Raw genomic sequence first — 18127 nt, 5'->3', positions numbered from 1 at the left:
TTCCGCATTTTGTTGATTTGATGTATTTGGATGATTATTGACATACTCTGATTTTCCTTTTTGGTTTTAAAAACACATTTTGGATGATGGTTTTATTGTTAATAAAATGAAATTTTTGGTCTTAAATTTTGGGACGTTTCAAACGATGAACCTATTAAAGCAATGACATGGATCTTATGTATTCCAAATATGCTAATATGAATAAGAAGACATGTTGAAGCCTAATATTGGTGGGAGATGACAAGTAAGACAATTGATGAAGATTTAGCTAAATCAATAACATAAAAGGAGTTCAAACTTTTGTTTTTGGATCAATATAGTTCCAAGAGTGTACTACAACAAAGCGAAGCTGAGTATATGGATCTACGACAAGGTACTAGGACGACCCAAAAGTACATCTCAGAGATTTAAATATAAGAGATCATCACATAATTTCTAATTTATACTTCAAAAACTTGAAAGTGGACTTTGACTTTTCCATTTATAACTTGGAATTAGGATGAATATACATAATTCGAAAGAATAATTAGACCTTATTAACACAATGCAATCAACATGTAACGGATTCAATAATGATATAATCAAATCTTAACCCAAAAACTTTATTAAACATCATAAACCCACAATTGACCTAATTAAAGGTTTCAACACTATCATTTGTACTTTTTACTTTGCATCATTAAACTTATATCCAAATGGACCAAACCATAACATTGAGTTAATTATATGCTTACAAATCAAATTATATTAGATTGATAATTTCATGAAGATAGAGTTTCAAAACCACCGATAAAGCTTAATGAACTCATTTTCAATCATGAAGATGAACTTATATTACTAGTTTAGTGATAAAATTCTACAGTAAACTCAATTTAATCGAACATTATACCACAAAATTCGGCTTTATGAGATTCACTTGTGTATTCGAAGCTTAAATGACAAATAGGTGATTAAATCACCTATCTTACAAGCTCTAGCTGAAGAATATGCAAAAAAAACAGCACTAAAAATTTAACTCAATTTCTAATCTTCTTTCTCATTGGAATTGGAACTAAATACGAGAAGAAAGGAAATTTAGGGCTTTAGATCTAGTATTTTTCTTGCTAACAATGGCCCGTCAACTTTCAATATCTAATTTAACTCTAATACGACTTCCTAATTAACATTCTTAGTCTTCAAATTTATGATTCAACCAAAAGATGTTAACATCTTACAAATTAAATCCAAAGCCTAATTAAATAAGTGAAGTAAAAAATCATACCTTATCTTCCATTTTTGGAAAGTCAACCCCGAACCTCTAAGCTTTGACTTAGAATTTCACCAAACAAATTAATGTTTTCTTATACTAATTGTAATCATTTATTTTAAATTAAATTTTAATTTACCTATAAACATGTATTACAAACAGTGCACAATTATTTTTATACGAAAGTTCATAAATATTTGTACACACAATCCTCTAACTAATATGAGTTTAATAGAATTTTTCGATATTAATCCGATCTTACAATCAATGTTTTGTGAATCAATAAAAAAACCAAAACAATCCAATCTTAATCCAATCAATTAATCAAACCGTTCTACTTTTGAATTTGTTTTGCGGATATAAGAAGCTTGATCTTTGCGTTGACTTGCGATCTTACATAACTTCAACACCAAACGTCCTCCCAAGTCTCTCTCTAGACTGGATTCCATCTCCTACTCCTGCTCCTACGTTAACACATAAATTATATTTATAGTAACACAGATCTGGAATCTAAAACCCTAGCTTTTCTCAATTCCCATTTAACATCGGGTTAATGTCGTCTAAAACATTGCCCTACTCTATCAAAGACATACAATACGATAACGCCAAGTTTCGCCGACGATCCTTGTTCCAGGTATGTTTGTTTGTAAGTTGGATCTATGACTTTGTCTACTGCTATTTCGCAGGCGGTTTGTTTTGTTTGGACCCAAATGAATTTTAATTTTAGATTTTGATCGAAATTGAGTATGTTATTGGCATTTTGTCATTGTTTTGATTGCGTTCGTATCTTTGCTGGAATTTAGCTGAATAACTATTTGAGCTTGATATATTGTTCTAAATGCGGTGGGGAAATTGATGTTTAAACTATAAGTTCCGTGAATTGACGCACGCCAGTGATCATGGATTTATGAGTAGAATCGAGGATCTGTTTGCTGTTTTCGTGAATGATTAATCCAAATTGAATTATGGATTTGCTTTAATTTTACTGGAACAGTTAAGTATTATGTGTACATATATAACACGAATTGAACCTTGTGATTGTGGATTCGTGAGTAAATCCAGGATCTCTGTACTATTTTCATGAATGATTAATACGAACCTAATAGCAGAATTTTGTATAATACACTTGATTAGCAGATACAAGGGCGTTTCACTTTCATCAATGCAATGAAAAATCAAGGTTTTATTTTGGAATTGAGTTTTGGGTCATTTACATCATAAATCAAATCAAATAGCATGATTTGAATCACCAAGCACCTTATGATTCTCACAACTCATGGATTCACTTTCCCTTTTCAACCTCCTATTGAGTTTTACTTATTAACTAACTGTCACTATTCAGTCACTTCCACTTCATGTTTAATGGTTATCCCTTATTTATGCAGGTCATTTCACAGACATTTTTGACCAATAAAATGAAGCGTGAATGTATGTCATGTAGCACAGGAAAGTTTCTAGCTGTATTAATGATCTTTGGTTTGACATATCTTGTGATCACTCATGCAAGTCCTATCCATTCTGTAACTAGTGGTGTAGCTAGAGCTATTGGGTCTAAACAAGGTGATAATTCCATCATGGATGGTGGTGGCATTGGAGTCAAAAGATTTTGGAGAAAACCACCCAGGCTTCCACCTCATTTGTCTCCAGATGAAATGAATATCAGCAATAAATCCACACACAACCCTGCAAAATCAAATCTTGATTCTGAATGGGTGGCTAAGCAAGAAAGTGTTAAAAAGGCATTTATTCATGCATGGTCTGGATACAAAAAGTATGCAATGGGTTATGATGAACTTATGCCATTAAGTCAAAAGGGTATTGATGGGTTAGGAGGATTAGGTGCTACTGTTGTGGATGCTCTAGATACAGCCATGATCATGAGACTTGATGATGTTGCTTCTGAAGCAGGTTCTTGGATTGAAAAGAATCTTCCAGAAAGAATATGTAATAAAGGTCAAGTGAATCTGTTTGAAACAACCATACGTGTTGTTGGTGGACTTTTGAGTGCTTATCATTTAAGTGAAATGAATCCAAACTCAACAAAGAATGGACCTAAACCTTCTGTATACCTAGAAAATGCTAAGAATTTGGCAGATGTTCTTTTAACTGCCTTCACTTCAAGTCCAACTGCTATTCCCTTCAGTGATGTTGTTTTGCAAGATCACAAAGCTCATCCTGCTCCTGATGGGTTAAGCAGCACTTCAGAAGCTTCCACTTTACAGCTTGAGTTTAATTATTTAAGTTTTCTTACTGGTGATCCAAAGTATAGTGTTGAATCAATGAAAGTGTTGGAACATATGAAAACTCTCCCGAAAGTTGAAGGACTTGTTCCAATCTACATTAGGTATGAATGTTAACTAGTCCTTTTCTACTGTGGTTATTCTTATTATTTAATTTTATATTGCAGCCCTTCTTCTGGTGAATTTTCTGGAAATAATATTAGACTAGGTTCACGAGGAGACAGTTATTATGAATACCTTATCAAAGTTTGGCTTCAACAGAGACAAAATAACTGGAGTTATTTGCATGAAATGTATGAAGAAGCAATGAAAGGTGTCAAACATCTTCTTGTTAAAAAATCAAAGCCAAATGGGCTGGTTTTTGTGGGGGAGTTGCCTGGTGGTGTTGAAGGTGGCTTTAGTCCCAAAATGGATCATCTTGTAAGTTTTATATATAAAATATATCATCTTATGGTGTTCATTTATCATAGGAATTGTTTCAAATAAAGTTTGTTATTCGTTTTTAATATGCTACAAAAATGTAATCTTTGAAATTTATTTAACTAAATATATAAAAAATAATAATCTCAAAATTTCAGGTCTGCTTCTTGCCTGGGACTCTTGCACTTGGAGCCACTAAAGGCATTACAAAAGCAAAGGCAATGGAAGAAAATCTGCTCACTTTTGAAGACCTAGAAAATTTAAAACTTGCAGAAGATCTTGCTAAAACTTGCTATGAGATGTATTCTGTCACTTCTACTGGTTTGGCTCCAGAGATTGCTTATTTCAATTCAGAGGTTTGTTTTTTCTTTATTATTTATTATGTTTTCTTCTCATAAAAAAAGTGTTTTTTTTTATTGTTTCCCATGTCCATTATCCATATCCTGTCTATATAAGATCATTCAGGTGCTGCTTCTTTTCGACTCAATAGACTTAATCTGGACAGATCTATAGTGGTGACTTATTTTTATTCAGATGTTACTTGTTTTTTTGATAAATCAGGGTTACTCTGAGGAAAATCTTGATGGAGGAAACAAGAGTTCAGAGTATATTCATGACATTGTCATCAAACATGCTGATCGCCATAACCTTTTGCGCCCTGAAACCGTTGAATCATTGTTTGTTCTATATCGCATCACAGAAGATTCAAAGTATGTTCTATTATTATTACTTTTTTTTTTAATCTTGATTATGTATATTCTTTTTTCTAATATAATATTAATTTTTATTATTAGATATCGTGAATGGGGTTGGTCAATTTTTGAGGCGTTTGAGAAGTACACAAAGGTTGAATCTGGTGGCTATACCTCTCTTGATGATGTCACCATGCTTCCTCCTAGAAGAAGAGACAAAATGGAGACTTTTTTCTTGGGTGAAACCCTAAAATATTTATATTTATTATTTGGAGAAAGTAACGTTATCCCATTGACCCAATTTGTCTTCAACACAGAAGCTCACCCTATTCCCATCATAACAACAACAACCAAAAAGGAATAATCCATTCCTCTTTCAACAACCCATATTATATCATTTGAGTTGAACTACAAACACCAACAGGGGTAAAATGGGTACACATCAACAATTACTCAAAAGGGAAGCAAATAGGATATGATCATGTTGATAATTGTTATTCAGTGAACGCATAAAAAAAAAAAAAAGATAGAATATCTCTTGTTGTAACTGGTTTGCTTTTGAAGGCAATGATGATGAGTTAAGATTATCCAAGTTTTTAGATTTTGATTGAAGTTGAAATTCATTTAATTTCCATTATATATTATTGCTTCTAAGTCACATTATAATCATCCCTACATTCACAATCATTTGAAAGGAGAAACAAGTGATCCCCATCTCTTATTACACTCAAATCATCTACTTCTGCATTCTCCGAGTTGACAACTTTCACAAAATTACACCCTCCAAACTTTTGACCTACAAGTCAAAGCACACATCATCATTCATCAATCATCATTTTTATTAAACTTTCTACTATTAGGTTTCATGATTTGATTATTAAATATTAATTCACAATAGATAGATAGAGAACATACCTGCAAAGATCAACAATTCTTCTAACGAATCTGGTAAGATTATGAGCTTTGGAAGCTGATTTCCTGATGTTTTTTTCATCTTAAACTTTGCATGAATAGTCACCCTTCTCATTGACTTTTTGATTTTTTGACTGGTGGAAGTGGAACTGCTTGCTGTAGGCTCTGAAGATGAGGTGGAACAACTCGGGTCCCGGTTTATTGTATGTAAGTATGTTGTAGTATTTATTGTTTCGGGCTCCACAAATTCTATTTTGTGTTCGCTTCTTTTATTTTCATGGCTTATTAAGAGGTTATATATGCTTTTGTTTCCTTGCTGTTGAGCTAAAGTTTTCGGTGTGCACCCTCGTAAATCCGGCTTGTTCACATTTGCCCCTCCTTCTAGAAGAAGTCTCACCATTTCTAAATGCCCTTTCTTCACAGCAACATGAAGAGCCGTTTGACCTTCTTCTGCTGGTAAATTGACTTTCACATTCATTTCCTTCTTATTTTGTCTAAAATTGTTCATCTGTTGTTGGTTTTTTATATCATCTGAATCTATATAGTCTATATCACTTGTATAATTATGTAAATCAGTGGAAGAATTCTCCACTTTTGACCACTCGCTAGAAACCAAAGCTTGATTAGCATGTCCAAAGCTTTCCAGGCCTTTTAGTTTCTGTTAATAAACAAACAGACAGTTAGTTATACATATTGTTTAGAAGATCATATTTGATAAAGTGGCCTTTCCTAGGGTTAAAATGGTAAATTACTTACCATGTAAAAATTGTTCATGATGATGAATCCATCTTGTGTATTTGTGTGAATAATCCTGAGTAATGCAGAACCCTCCATCCGTAGTATCTGAGAAATCTCAGTTGTCTGGAATGTGAATGGCTGAGGCGTATTGTATAAAACTCCAGTTTCACCAAACATTTCTCCTGACACAGCCTTTCCTACCACCTACAAGGGCATTTACGTCTTTTTCAATGATGTGGATAAGGACATCATGTCTTTTGAGATTGATGGGACAAAAAATTGCACTATATGTCCCATCAACATCAGTACAATTGGAATACTATACCTGATCTTGGCCTTCATTATGTGCAATTATATCCTGCCACAGGAAAATAAATTACCAAACCATTTAATTTCATTTTTTTTTAGTTTCTAAAAAAAATGAGACGATTATTAATTTATTAATTAAGTTCACTTACCACTGCTCCTGTAACCAGTATGTACAAATTCGTTGGAGTCTCGTTTTGTAGAATCACAACTTCCTTTGATGGAAAGTACTCCGCCTCCATTTCAGAAACCTTTTCACAACATTGTAAAATTACATTATTAACCCTGAGAAATTTGTATTAATATTATCAAGGCACAACAAAACATGATGGTCTTGTAATGTATTTGTATTTGATGTGCTTTGAACTTAAACAGATGTCAATGGAACAAAAATGGGCATCATTCTGAGTCTTTGATTTGTACAAAAGACATAAATGCCCTCATTGTTGTTGAAAATTACATTGTCCAATCGTGTCCAGTGTTGTCATTTTACACTAAGAAAAGAAGATTACCAGCTGGAAAAGGCACTCATGGGAAACACCACGAAACAAATGAACGTTTTGCACAATTGGGTAAAAAAGATGGCGTGAAATGCTTGCACGGATTGCTTTTGGCAAACAGTTTAAAGTGTCTTGCTGTTTTAATCCCTCCGTTTTATAATCCAAACATATGTGAGATAATATTTGATCTTTTATCTGTGGAGGAAGATGATTCCGTTTTGCAAATTCTGAAGCAGCACTCACCTTATCCCTCTACACCACAAGTAAACTTAGGATTAAAAAAAAGTAACATCCAAATACAAAAAAACGATTTTCACTGTTATAATTGGATATATTTTCAGATAGATTTTTTTTTTTTTTTTTTTCAAAATACAATATTTTAATAAAAAAAGAAAAAAGAACGTACAAAATCTCTGGTGTGGCCAGTCCAATGAACGACAAGATTGGTCATGTTCCCGATGATGTAAGCTGTTAATCCCAAGTTGAACAACATATAGAAAATATCGAACAACATCTCTCTTGCATTCTCAGCATGGAAGTCTCCATAACCAGTTGTGGTCAAAGTTACAATTGACCAATACAGTGACGTCACATACCTGTTCCAAATACTATCTGTTTTGAAATCCGGATAAACCGCACCGATCCAAGTTTTACGTGGGTCCGGATATCTATCCGCTATCAAATAGTTAAAGCATCCCGCACAGTGAACTGCGAAGAGAGTCACCTAATTTTCAAGTCGAGATAATTAAGCAAACGATAATTTTCAGAATGGACTAATTCGCCCTTGTTCTTATAATTAAAATTTAAAAATGTCACGTCTCATACCGAGATTAGCTTTGTGCAACGGATCCAAAAATAGTTGAAGCGGATATCCTTCTCAAGCCTGAATTGAAGCATAAAGGTTTTTGTCACTTGGTGTGTTTTTGGGTATACCTAAATTTGGAAGATTTTTGTGCTTTAAAAGTAGGGAAGTTTTTTTTAGAAAAAAACACTTAATACTTTCTCACCCTTTGATTGATTTATAGCTTATTGAAAACCAAAAAAAAAAAAAAAAACACATTAATTAATTACCTTGCGAAAAGAGAGCTAACTCTTCTAAGACGCCATAATCTAAGCATGCTGAGTACTTGGAACCCAATCTCACTTTTACGATCTGTGCAAAGGAGGCTAAGAGATCGAAATGGCACAGTTGAGCTAACATCGAAAATGAACCATGTTGATAGGTACCTATATATCACAATTCACAATGCCAACATTTTCTCATTGGTAATTTTGCATTATAATACTTTATTTATTTGTTTTATATACCATTCTATTTTCATTTCTTTCGATTGCTGCATTATTGTGTTTCGAAAAATCTACCCAAAATCATAGCAATATATAATTGGGTAGATTTTTCGAACTCCAGTACTATTGTAATGAGAAAGAAAGAAAGTAGGATGTTATAACCAACTAACAAAAAATAAGTTGTTAAAATCATGGCATGTTTGGTTGTTGACCTTAATGCTATTTTCTTGTGATCATCAACAAGAACATAAGACTGAGAATCGAGGTACGCCACGAAGAAGGTTAAAACAATATCAATGGCAAAGAAGCCATTGACAATGTTGTCAAAGATCCGTAGGGTGCCTTCTTTATCGTCAAGAAACCCGAAGTCAAATGGCGAAATCCAAGCCGAATAAACTACCAAAATAATCAGAAACATCTCCCAGGCCCTGAAGAAGTAACAAGAATTAATTAAGAAGAAAAATATGGTTAGAAGGTGGTGGAAAGTGGTGGTTTGACCAAAGTCAACATGGCGGCATCATCACCTGTAACGTCTATCGAAAGGGCAAACTGTGTATTTCCGTAGTGAAACTGAGCGGTTAAAATTGGCTCCGAGAGACGGGAGGATATCGCTGGAGTATAAACCGGTGGTTTTTCCGGTTGGGAAATCGTCGAACTTGAAGCATCGTAGGAAGGTGGTGTTGCCGGAAAATGACATTCTGGTGTCAGAGAAAGGAAGAGGAGGAGGAGGAGGAGGAGGGTGGTGGTGGTGGTGGTAGCATGGCGGTGAATGGTAAAAAGTATGGGTGAAGGAAGGAGTTTATATATAGTACAAGTATCAAGTATGGATTGGTGGGTGGTGAAATCTCACGAGGTTTTCGTGGTTTTTTTTTTTTTTTTTTTTGGCTTTTGGTTTAATTCAAGTGGTGGACATTAGGCTGTGAGATATGATGCATTTGAGGTGATGGTCCTAGGATTGGAATTGGGAGTGGAGGGGAATGGAATTAGGATATAAGAAATTTAATGGGGTGGTGATTTCATGTCATATTCTATAAATGGACCAGACCAGAGGCTTAAGTGTTGCGATTTAAAACAAGGGAATGGGCCAATGGAATCTCTCTATCTTTCCTTGAAGAAGTGACATTCTCGGCTTCAAACCAAAGATGCCTCTCTAATCTCTCCTTCTTCACTCTTTTAAAGGTTAATTTAACTTTGAGTCAAATCCACAATCCTAGAATATGCGACTCACTCTTACACTGTATCCTCCACTCCAATCACTACATGCCTTCTATACTGAACTGGACTGGACTGAATACTGATATGTCTTCTGGACTGAACTGGACTTGACTGAACTGAATGCTGATATGTCTTTTGGACTGACCTGGACTGGACTAAATACTGATATGCCTTTTGCATAGATAAAAGATCGAAAGCAATCCCATGTCCCACCTTGATCCACATTTTTAAATGAGTTTTTGTTTTGTCGATGTATGAATTGGTTCTAGTATACTCCATATAAAACACAGTACACCATGTTTCTAGTGAAAAAGTGCAAAAGAGTTGATCTTAAAGATGTATGTGTGGATCTAAATGATGATCTTGTAGATGAGCTAGGGTGGGTTAGGACCCATGCACGGGGGTCGGACCCTTGGTGCACTAATGATGCAGTCAATGTACAAATCCACCGATCTGTGCAATTGCACGTGCTTAGATACACAAAATCCAATTTCTTTTGAATTTTATATTATTAAAATTATTTCCAATATTATTAAAAGGGTTTCTATGTCCTATATGAGAAAAAAGTAATTTATTAGGGTTTTTCAACGAACTCTATGCATAGATTGTTCGTTTAAGTGGTATGTCTTTTGGCAGCCTATGCCATTATGATTGATTGTCACACACGACATGAGAAAACACGTTCTGTGTTTATGTATTGGACTCACTTATGTTCTTTTATCTGTATAAAAGATATAAATATTATTTTCATTATGATGTAAACAGTGTTAAAACCTGTCTAGGCCAATCAAATACATAATCAATTATCGACAATGAAAAAAGTTTCATTAACTACTAGACGTATCGATTTTTGGATCTTTCAAAAACGAAATAACATGATGATTCAATCATGGATCAAACCAGATGTCCCAAGGTGTCGAGGATTGTTTCTAATCATGCAATGAGACAAGTTCTCTCTTATTACACGTCATTAAAATAAAAAAAAGTCTATTTATTTATTATTTTTGTTTTACTTAAACTGATTCTAACGTAAGAAATAAATCAATTAAATCATTAATTATGTGATGCAAACAACCAACAAACCCACATCTACATGTGAACTGAATATTATATAATTATATATATATATATATATATTGATTTGTATTTTTGACAACCATATCCACGTGAACAAATTCATTTATTATTTCAAGAAAAAGTTAAGTATATTTTCACTTTGGAGAAGTGGACACCAAGCTACGACGTTGTTGGACCCTCCCATCATAGATGGATCGAATTTGTATGGGCATCAGTGATGTTCTATGGTGTTTTCTTTCTACCTTTTGCTTTTCTTTTTTCTTGAATCCTAATATTTATAAAATAACTAGATATATATAATCATCATTCAATCATTGTTATATTATATTATATATAATCTTTTATAAAAGCTATAAAAAAAATCTGCCCATGTGCAAAAACGTATCCTAGGTACAGGTTTAGTGATTATTGAGATTCATGAAGTGTATGACATGTCGGCTTTTTCCACAAGCCAACAAAAACAATTATCCGATAATTTGTGAAATTAAGCAGGAGAACTATGCATCGTGGTAACTTGTGAAGGACAATCTAATAGTGTGAGATTCGAATCCATGAAGATCAGATTGTTTTAAATAAGAATTGACCATTTAAACAAAGACAACTAAATACGTACGAATCTATGTATCTGATTAATTTATAAATATATTGAGTTTGAAGATTGAAAGGAATACATTCTTGATGAATTAGAAATTAAGGTCTTTTGGAATATAAGGTGGCAAAAAGAACTTGGCTCAGCAAAATAAAAGGAAGAGATTATTTTGGAGTGTTGAACGCATCCAACTTGGAATCAAACCTGAAAGGGGAATTTGATTTGCTTTTGCCTACACTATCTCCACTTATACTCTTTTCAATGTTGTGCTTATTAGCTTCAAATCCCGCCCCTCTAAAAATATTGTATCTTATGTGGATGAATCAATTTCTTAAGTTAACGAATCACCTCCCACAATAATCTAGTAAACTCGTTTTAAAAAATCCAAGTAAGTAGTAATTGGTTGGTCAAAGGGAAACTAGAAAAAATATAGATGGTTGCATGCAAAAGGATGCTTGCTTAAATCTTTTTGTTTCACATTGATTAAGGCTATGGCAAAAAGGATGTAAGGGTGTCAACTCGGTAACTTTTTGTTGGAAATATAATGAGGGATATAGTGTTGGATTTATAAAGCTTATCATCCGCTTACTGCACATTGTCGGACCTATAAAATCTTTTCATCTAAATATTTACACAATCAATGACAACATTTGACATACAAATATTGTTATATAAAAATACACCTTTGATTTGAACGGACTAAGGACACAGATCCTCATTGGTTGCCATATAGATCCACCAATAGGGATGTGTATCAATGTTTTATGGCACAAAAATTGTTATGTTTGTATGTTGCATGAGTTATTTTGGTTGATATGGGGAGGGTTGCTAGATTGCCACACATTAATAGTGGTATAATAATGAAATTAAATATATCTTTGCATAAGATACATTGTGTTGCCATAGTAACTAAATGATAAAAGGGGGTTGGTGTAACATTCGAGACTTAATGGTATGTTCCTTTTTAACCCTTAATGTAAATTCTTCTCATTTTAGTCCCTAGTCGAGTACGCTGGGCGTACTCTATGAGTACACTGGGCGTACTCTATGAGTATGTTGGGCATACTAGCTCATTAGTTGGTTGCGGATACGCCCATGTACGTTGGGCGTACGCTAAGTAGGGACAAACCCTAATTTTTAGGGTTTGTGCCCTATTTAAACAACTTATGTTGACTTGGTTATATATTTTGGTTAGCCTCCACTCCCCTATAGCCTAAGAGCGAAACCCTAAGTGCCATTTGTGAGTTTTGAGCTTGGAAGTGAGTTTTGGTGGTGTTTTTGGTGATTTGAAGGAATAAGAACACTTGGAGATTGCCTTGGTGTGGCTTGAGCTTGTAGATCCAGAACCATCATCAACTTTGCAAGCCATTTGAGATATAAAGCTCTCAACTTGATGATTTCGTATGCTAGATCTAGTTTAGGGCCTTGTTTATGCATTTTTGGGTCTTTTAAGCTGTGTTTGGGAGTATGGGCTACTCCAACAACTTGGGATGATAGATCTAGGATTTTCTGAAGTCCCTAGTTTATAAAAATGACAAGTTGTTGGGTTTTGTTCAACCATGCAAGGTTAATGTTTCTCTTTGTGGAGCTAAGATGCTAGAATTGGACCTTGGGGTCTTTTTAGCCATGCAAAGGCTTAAAGTCTTCAACTTTATGGGTTAGGACCTTAATACGAGGTTATTTTGTGAATTAGATGATAAGTTCTGAAGTGATTAAGTCGTTTGGCCAAAGGGTTGAGATCAGGCCAGTACGCGGGGCGTACTCCTAGGTATGCTGAGCGTATTGAGGTGCGAGCCCGCTTCCAGATCAATCGCGTATGCATGCCAGTACACGGGGTGTACTCCTGGGTACGCTGAGCGTACTGGGGTGCGTGCCCACTTTTGGATCAATCTCGTACATAGGGTGTACGAGCTTGGTACACCACACGTATGCTAGTCTGTGGGCCAAATGAGTTGTGGACTTGGGTTATTTGGGCTATGTTTCGATTTAAGCTTGGCCCCTTAACTCCTATGGTTAATTTCTGGACTTTGGGCTATTTTTGGATATCGGGTCTTCTTAGATTGGGCCATAATGGGCTTTGGGTACTATTTAGGAGTTTGGGCTTTTGGAAAATTTGGGTTGGGCCTTGGTTTAGGCCAAGTAGGAAAAAGGGTAAAATGGTCTTTTACTATGTATATTATACAAGTGGTCTTGATTCTTGATTTTGGATTAAGACCCTAGTATTAATTGGGTATTATTGATGATGCTCGCGCGAGGATTTTCCGGATCAGCAGTCCGAGATTTTATCTGAGATATTTGGTAGCATTAAGGTAAGTTTCCTCATTGTGTTTAGCGGGTCGAAGGCACCAATGCCGGCCCATGGTTTATTATGTTTAGGATGCTAGTTGTCTGTGTGACTATGCATGTATGTTTTCTAATATGCATATGGGGCGGGGCCCGATGCCAAGCGGGGCTTGATGACTATCTTGTATGCTATTTATCTTTGTGATTCTTGCATGTGTTTATGTGTTTGTATGTATACCGGGCAGGGCCCATTATTTACTGATAAATCTGTTCCGATCGATGCTCGATGATGGGCGGGGCTCATTATGTGTTTGTTATGTATGATATGTGGTATTTTGGGGAACTCACTAAGTTTCGTGCTTATAGTTTTCAGTTTATGTTTCATTTATAGTGCAAGTTGATTATGAATTAACATGTGAATCGTTATTAATCTAACTTGATATTAAACAATACTAACAAACTATAATATCAAATTATTTAGTTAAACAATATCTTTAACTAAACCTGAATTTACTAACTAAATCTAAACAAGCTCTTAGATTCAATTGCAAAGTTGCATTAAGTTTATTACAAGTATTTCCCACTATGTTTAATACTTTTCATTAGCTTGAAAGTATAAAAACATGTGATTTTAAGTTTACAATGAAAATAAATCCAAACAAAGAACCAATTTATTGTTTGCTACTAGGTTTAATTCATAAAACAATTACATATCTTATGAATTAAATAACTTTACTAGAATCAACGTAACTCAAGTGACCATTCATTAAACAAACTATAGGGTCAAGTATTTTAAATCAAACAAAACATGTACAATTAGACTAAAAATAAACCAAATTTTTATACAGTGCAATCAACCACACATAAACGAGTGTCGAACTAGAAACCATAAAATTAGGGGTTTTAGTTGTTCATGTCTAAAATCATAGAATAAAAAACATAATTTAACTGTTGTAATGTGTAATTAAATTGATAAAAATACCAAAATGTTGCTCCCAAGTGGCATCTTTGAAGTTTTTCTCCTCTAAAATCGTCTTGCTTTATCCTAAATCGAGAGTTCTCAGAGATTTGATAAAAAAATGTATTTATACACCCAAAAAGTGTTAGTTGTCCTAACTCGACCGATTCGACTCAAAGGCAAATAGTGAATTGACCGAGTCAACCAGAGAGGGTAACTCGATCGAGTAATTCTCTAGAATGACTTGAATCTTCTAAATTTCCAACTTTCTCGGTCTTGCTTCGATCTTCTTGAAAATTGAACTATCTCCCAACATTATCTATAGCATAGTCCAACTTCCAACACCCTACAAATCATCCAAACATTGTGCACATTATAGGATTCCGCTAATCCACATATACTCCTAGAAATGTCAAAATGAACGGATTATAATACCTAAACGCAATGCATTTACATGAAATAAACACACTAAATGATGCATAAAATGCATCTAAACAAATTTACCGAGCTTGAACATTTCTTTGCCTTCAAGAAAAAAGAACTTGAACAAACCGAATAAGTAGAACACAAAATTAAAGTTTGGATGAGCATCAAAATATTAAAAAAAATTAAAACTTTAAAGAATTTTTTTGACATTAAGCACATAAAGTAAAAAATGAGCCACATAACACAATTTTATCTTTAACAAACATTAATGATACATTCCTTAGTTGCTAAATACTAAAACATCCCTACAATATATACTTTATGAAAACAAGGACTCCATTTTCTCCCGCGAAAGATTCAAATAAATCATGAATTTTCAACACCATCCTCAAAATAATAAGTGGTAGAATAAAAAATCCAACGAAAAAAGATGTATAATTTTGTGTTTATAACTGTTCACTTGAGGATTTTTCAAAATTATAAACACCCTTGGTATCAATTAATTATGTCCATGAAAATCATCATTTTCCAAAATATCATATCTAAAAATTTCCTCATAATTACACAACTTGACTTACCCCACAACTTTTTCAAAGCTTATCAACAAAGATGATGATATGGCAAATCCTCAATATGACTAACCCTTGTGCTTCCCGCTAACAGAGGACCTCAAATATTGGCGCATTGTCCAAATTACTATGGTTCACGTGAGGTGTGACATTCCCAAATTCATGGTCATTTTAAAATTTTTATTTATGTTTATTTTAAAAATCAGAGTATCCATTTTAAAAAGTAGTATTGCGGAATTTGTTCTTAGAAAAACATGATAATAATATTATCAAAACATTTTCGAAGAAATGTATTTTGTTTATATTAAAACTTTGGGATGTTATTGTCAATACAGAAACATAAGCATAAACAAACTTTACATTCATTTACACTAATGATCTACATCTCTTTTAGTCTCTCAGTGTAATGTAGCTTCGTATCGACACCTGTGATACAAATAAACTAAGTGGGTCAGGTTGGGAAACCTGGTGAGTACATAGAGTTTTCAACCCACAATAATAAAGTTATTATGTTTCATCATCAAACAATTCACCCAATAACCTATCCCTATTATCTTCTTTATTCTTAAGTATCTTCCTTAAGAATAGTTTATTCCTCAATATTTATTCCTAGGGATTGTCCTAAGGAATATGCATGAAGTCCATCGCTGCCAGGGTTTATATAACAGGTACGAAGTCCATAGCTGCCGATGTTATCTGTTAGGCACTAATTCCATAGCCGCCAATGTTCATTTGTAAGACACTAAGTCCATAGCTGTCAATGTTCATCTATAAGGCACTAAGTACATAATTGTTAGGGTTTTTAGAGTACATCTGGTGAACACATCGTTCACAAAACCTACATGCTGCGAGCCTGCTAGCGTTCCACTAGATTGTCCAGAATAGGGTAACGCCCGCAGATTCGGGCTAGTAAATTTAGAGACAATGAGTGTTAAAAATAAAATTTTGATATAAGATTATTTAGAATAAATAATCTTAAGAAAATTATAGTATATGTCACAAGGATTCCGTACATATAAAGAACACTGAGATCCGACTTATAACGAAGAAGTTATGACCCGTCGAAGTTTTGTGACAAAACCGGAACGGTGTTGCGTATCGTAAAAAGTGAATTTTTCATAAGCTACTTTTTACCCTTAGTGATCTAAACGAAAGTCGTAGTATATGTTAAACTGAGAGCGTGCATATAGAGAACGTCCAAGTTTGACTTCATTTGAGGAAGTTATGAATTTTCTAAGATTTAGCGTAGTAGTGCACAACCCGGAAATTGAATTTTAGATTGATCGATTTTTAGCCTACAAAACCTAAATGAGAATTGAAGATCTCATTAATAGGAGCTCAACGATATAAAGACATTCGAAATCGGACGTCAAATGCCAAAGTTATGAATTTTTAACGGACTTTAACTGTCTAAGCCTTTTAAAATTTAAGTTTAAAAATAAAATCGAAATTAGCCTACAAAGTCTAAATGAAAGTTGTAGATCCCGTTGATACCTATGCGTGGATATAAAGAATGTAAAAAGCGGAGATCATATACGAAAGTTATGGATTTTAGAAGATAATTGGTTTTTGGAGTAATTTGCGAGTGACACGTGGTGCTATTTGAGCCATTGCTTCCTCACCACGACTTGCCACCAGATGGTGACATGTGGCATGGGAACGCCCAACGTTCAACAAGAGAACGCTCAATGTTCGTCCATTAGACAACCTATAATTAGAGGCGCAAATCACTGCACTTCTCCACACCTTTCTAACATTTCTCTCCTAAATACCCCCAAACTCTCTAGGCTTTTCCCTAGAACCTACTAGGTGCTAGAAGCAAGTCCTAGAGTGCCGAAAAGCCCCGAGACGAAGAGCCTTCGGCTCAGAAGTTTTGCCCATGCAGAGCCCAATTGCTCGCTAAAACCCCTAGTAAGTGAGTTATGCTTACCATACTTTAAGTATAACTTATGTTTAAGTTCATTGTTGTTATTATGAACCTGTAAACAAGATTTATCAGTGATTCCAAGTCATTATACTGATTGATCTACTTATGGGATGTTGTCTAGGCTATAATTTAGTGAGGTGTTTAAAGTGGGATTTCCAAACAGTATACTTCTTATACCATACGGACCCTACCTCCGTTATGAGCCTACCTGGTTGTTCCTTAATTGATAGATCATGAAAGTAGACTTTGAGTTAATGATGAATCTAGACTAATAATTAGTTGGAATAAATATTAAACTAAAACTTAGTGATAATGACACTAGGTTACGTCAACGGAAAATACAATTGCTAGAAGCAAAGCGCTGTCCGAATTACGAATCATCACTTTAACACGTGAGTGCATAGTTACTTTCATATTACACATAGATATTAATTATCTAGATAATTACATGCTTATGTGCTTAATATCTGTGCTAAGAACGTTATGTGTTAGATAAGATATTATGAGATGATGTTTAACTGATTTAATAATATAAGTATCATATACTTAAAAATATGTATTGGGTAGTGATCGGTAATGCGAGATAGGTGATGATAAAACGGTGATGATAGATCGGTGATGATAAATAAGTGATGCGACATGAGAGGAGATGCCATAACCTTGACCTACGATATTGTGATGTTGCGATGTAGTCATCTACCAGAGTATAGATTGGCGACCACTGACTAATCTAAACAAGTCA

At 34.3% G+C, this 18127-nt stretch overlaps 2 protein-coding genes across 2 annotated transcripts; one reads left to right on the top strand and one right to left on the bottom strand.

The window, feature by feature from the left end:
* The first annotated feature begins 1590 nt into the window (after positions 1-1590).
* Positions 1591-5190, top strand: LOC111880716 (mannosyl-oligosaccharide 1,2-alpha-mannosidase MNS3). Its single transcript, XM_023877136.3, has 6 exons — positions 1591-1880; positions 2632-3590; positions 3654-3906; positions 4065-4262; positions 4468-4616; positions 4701-5190. Exons 1-6 carry the CDS (start codon positions 1800-1802, stop codon positions 4960-4962), a joined length of 1902 nt encoding a protein of 633 aa, XP_023732904.1. The 5' UTR covers positions 1591-1799; the 3' UTR covers positions 4963-5190.
* A 27-nt stretch (positions 5191-5217) lies between these two features.
* On the bottom strand, positions 5218-9652 carry LOC111880715 (potassium channel KAT3). Its single transcript, XM_023877135.3, has 11 exons — positions 8866-9652; positions 8554-8769; positions 8126-8281; positions 7880-7937; positions 7461-7778; positions 7067-7306; positions 6707-6805; positions 6574-6606; positions 6267-6452; positions 5514-6168; positions 5218-5394 (listed from the first exon to the last, which is right to left on the bottom strand). Exons 1-11 carry the CDS (start codon positions 9036-9038, stop codon positions 5249-5251), a joined length of 2280 nt encoding a protein of 759 aa, XP_023732903.1. The 5' UTR covers positions 9039-9652; the 3' UTR covers positions 5218-5248.
* Between the last annotated feature and the right edge of the window lie 8475 nt (positions 9653-18127).

Source organism: Lactuca sativa, chromosome 7 (genome assembly GCF_002870075.4).
Source record: "Lactuca sativa cultivar Salinas chromosome 7, Lsat_Salinas_v11, whole genome shotgun sequence".
In the NCBI taxonomy this organism is placed as follows: domain Eukaryota; kingdom Viridiplantae; phylum Streptophyta; class Magnoliopsida; order Asterales; family Asteraceae; genus Lactuca; species Lactuca sativa.
This window is presented reverse-complemented; position numbering and strand designations above follow the sequence as displayed.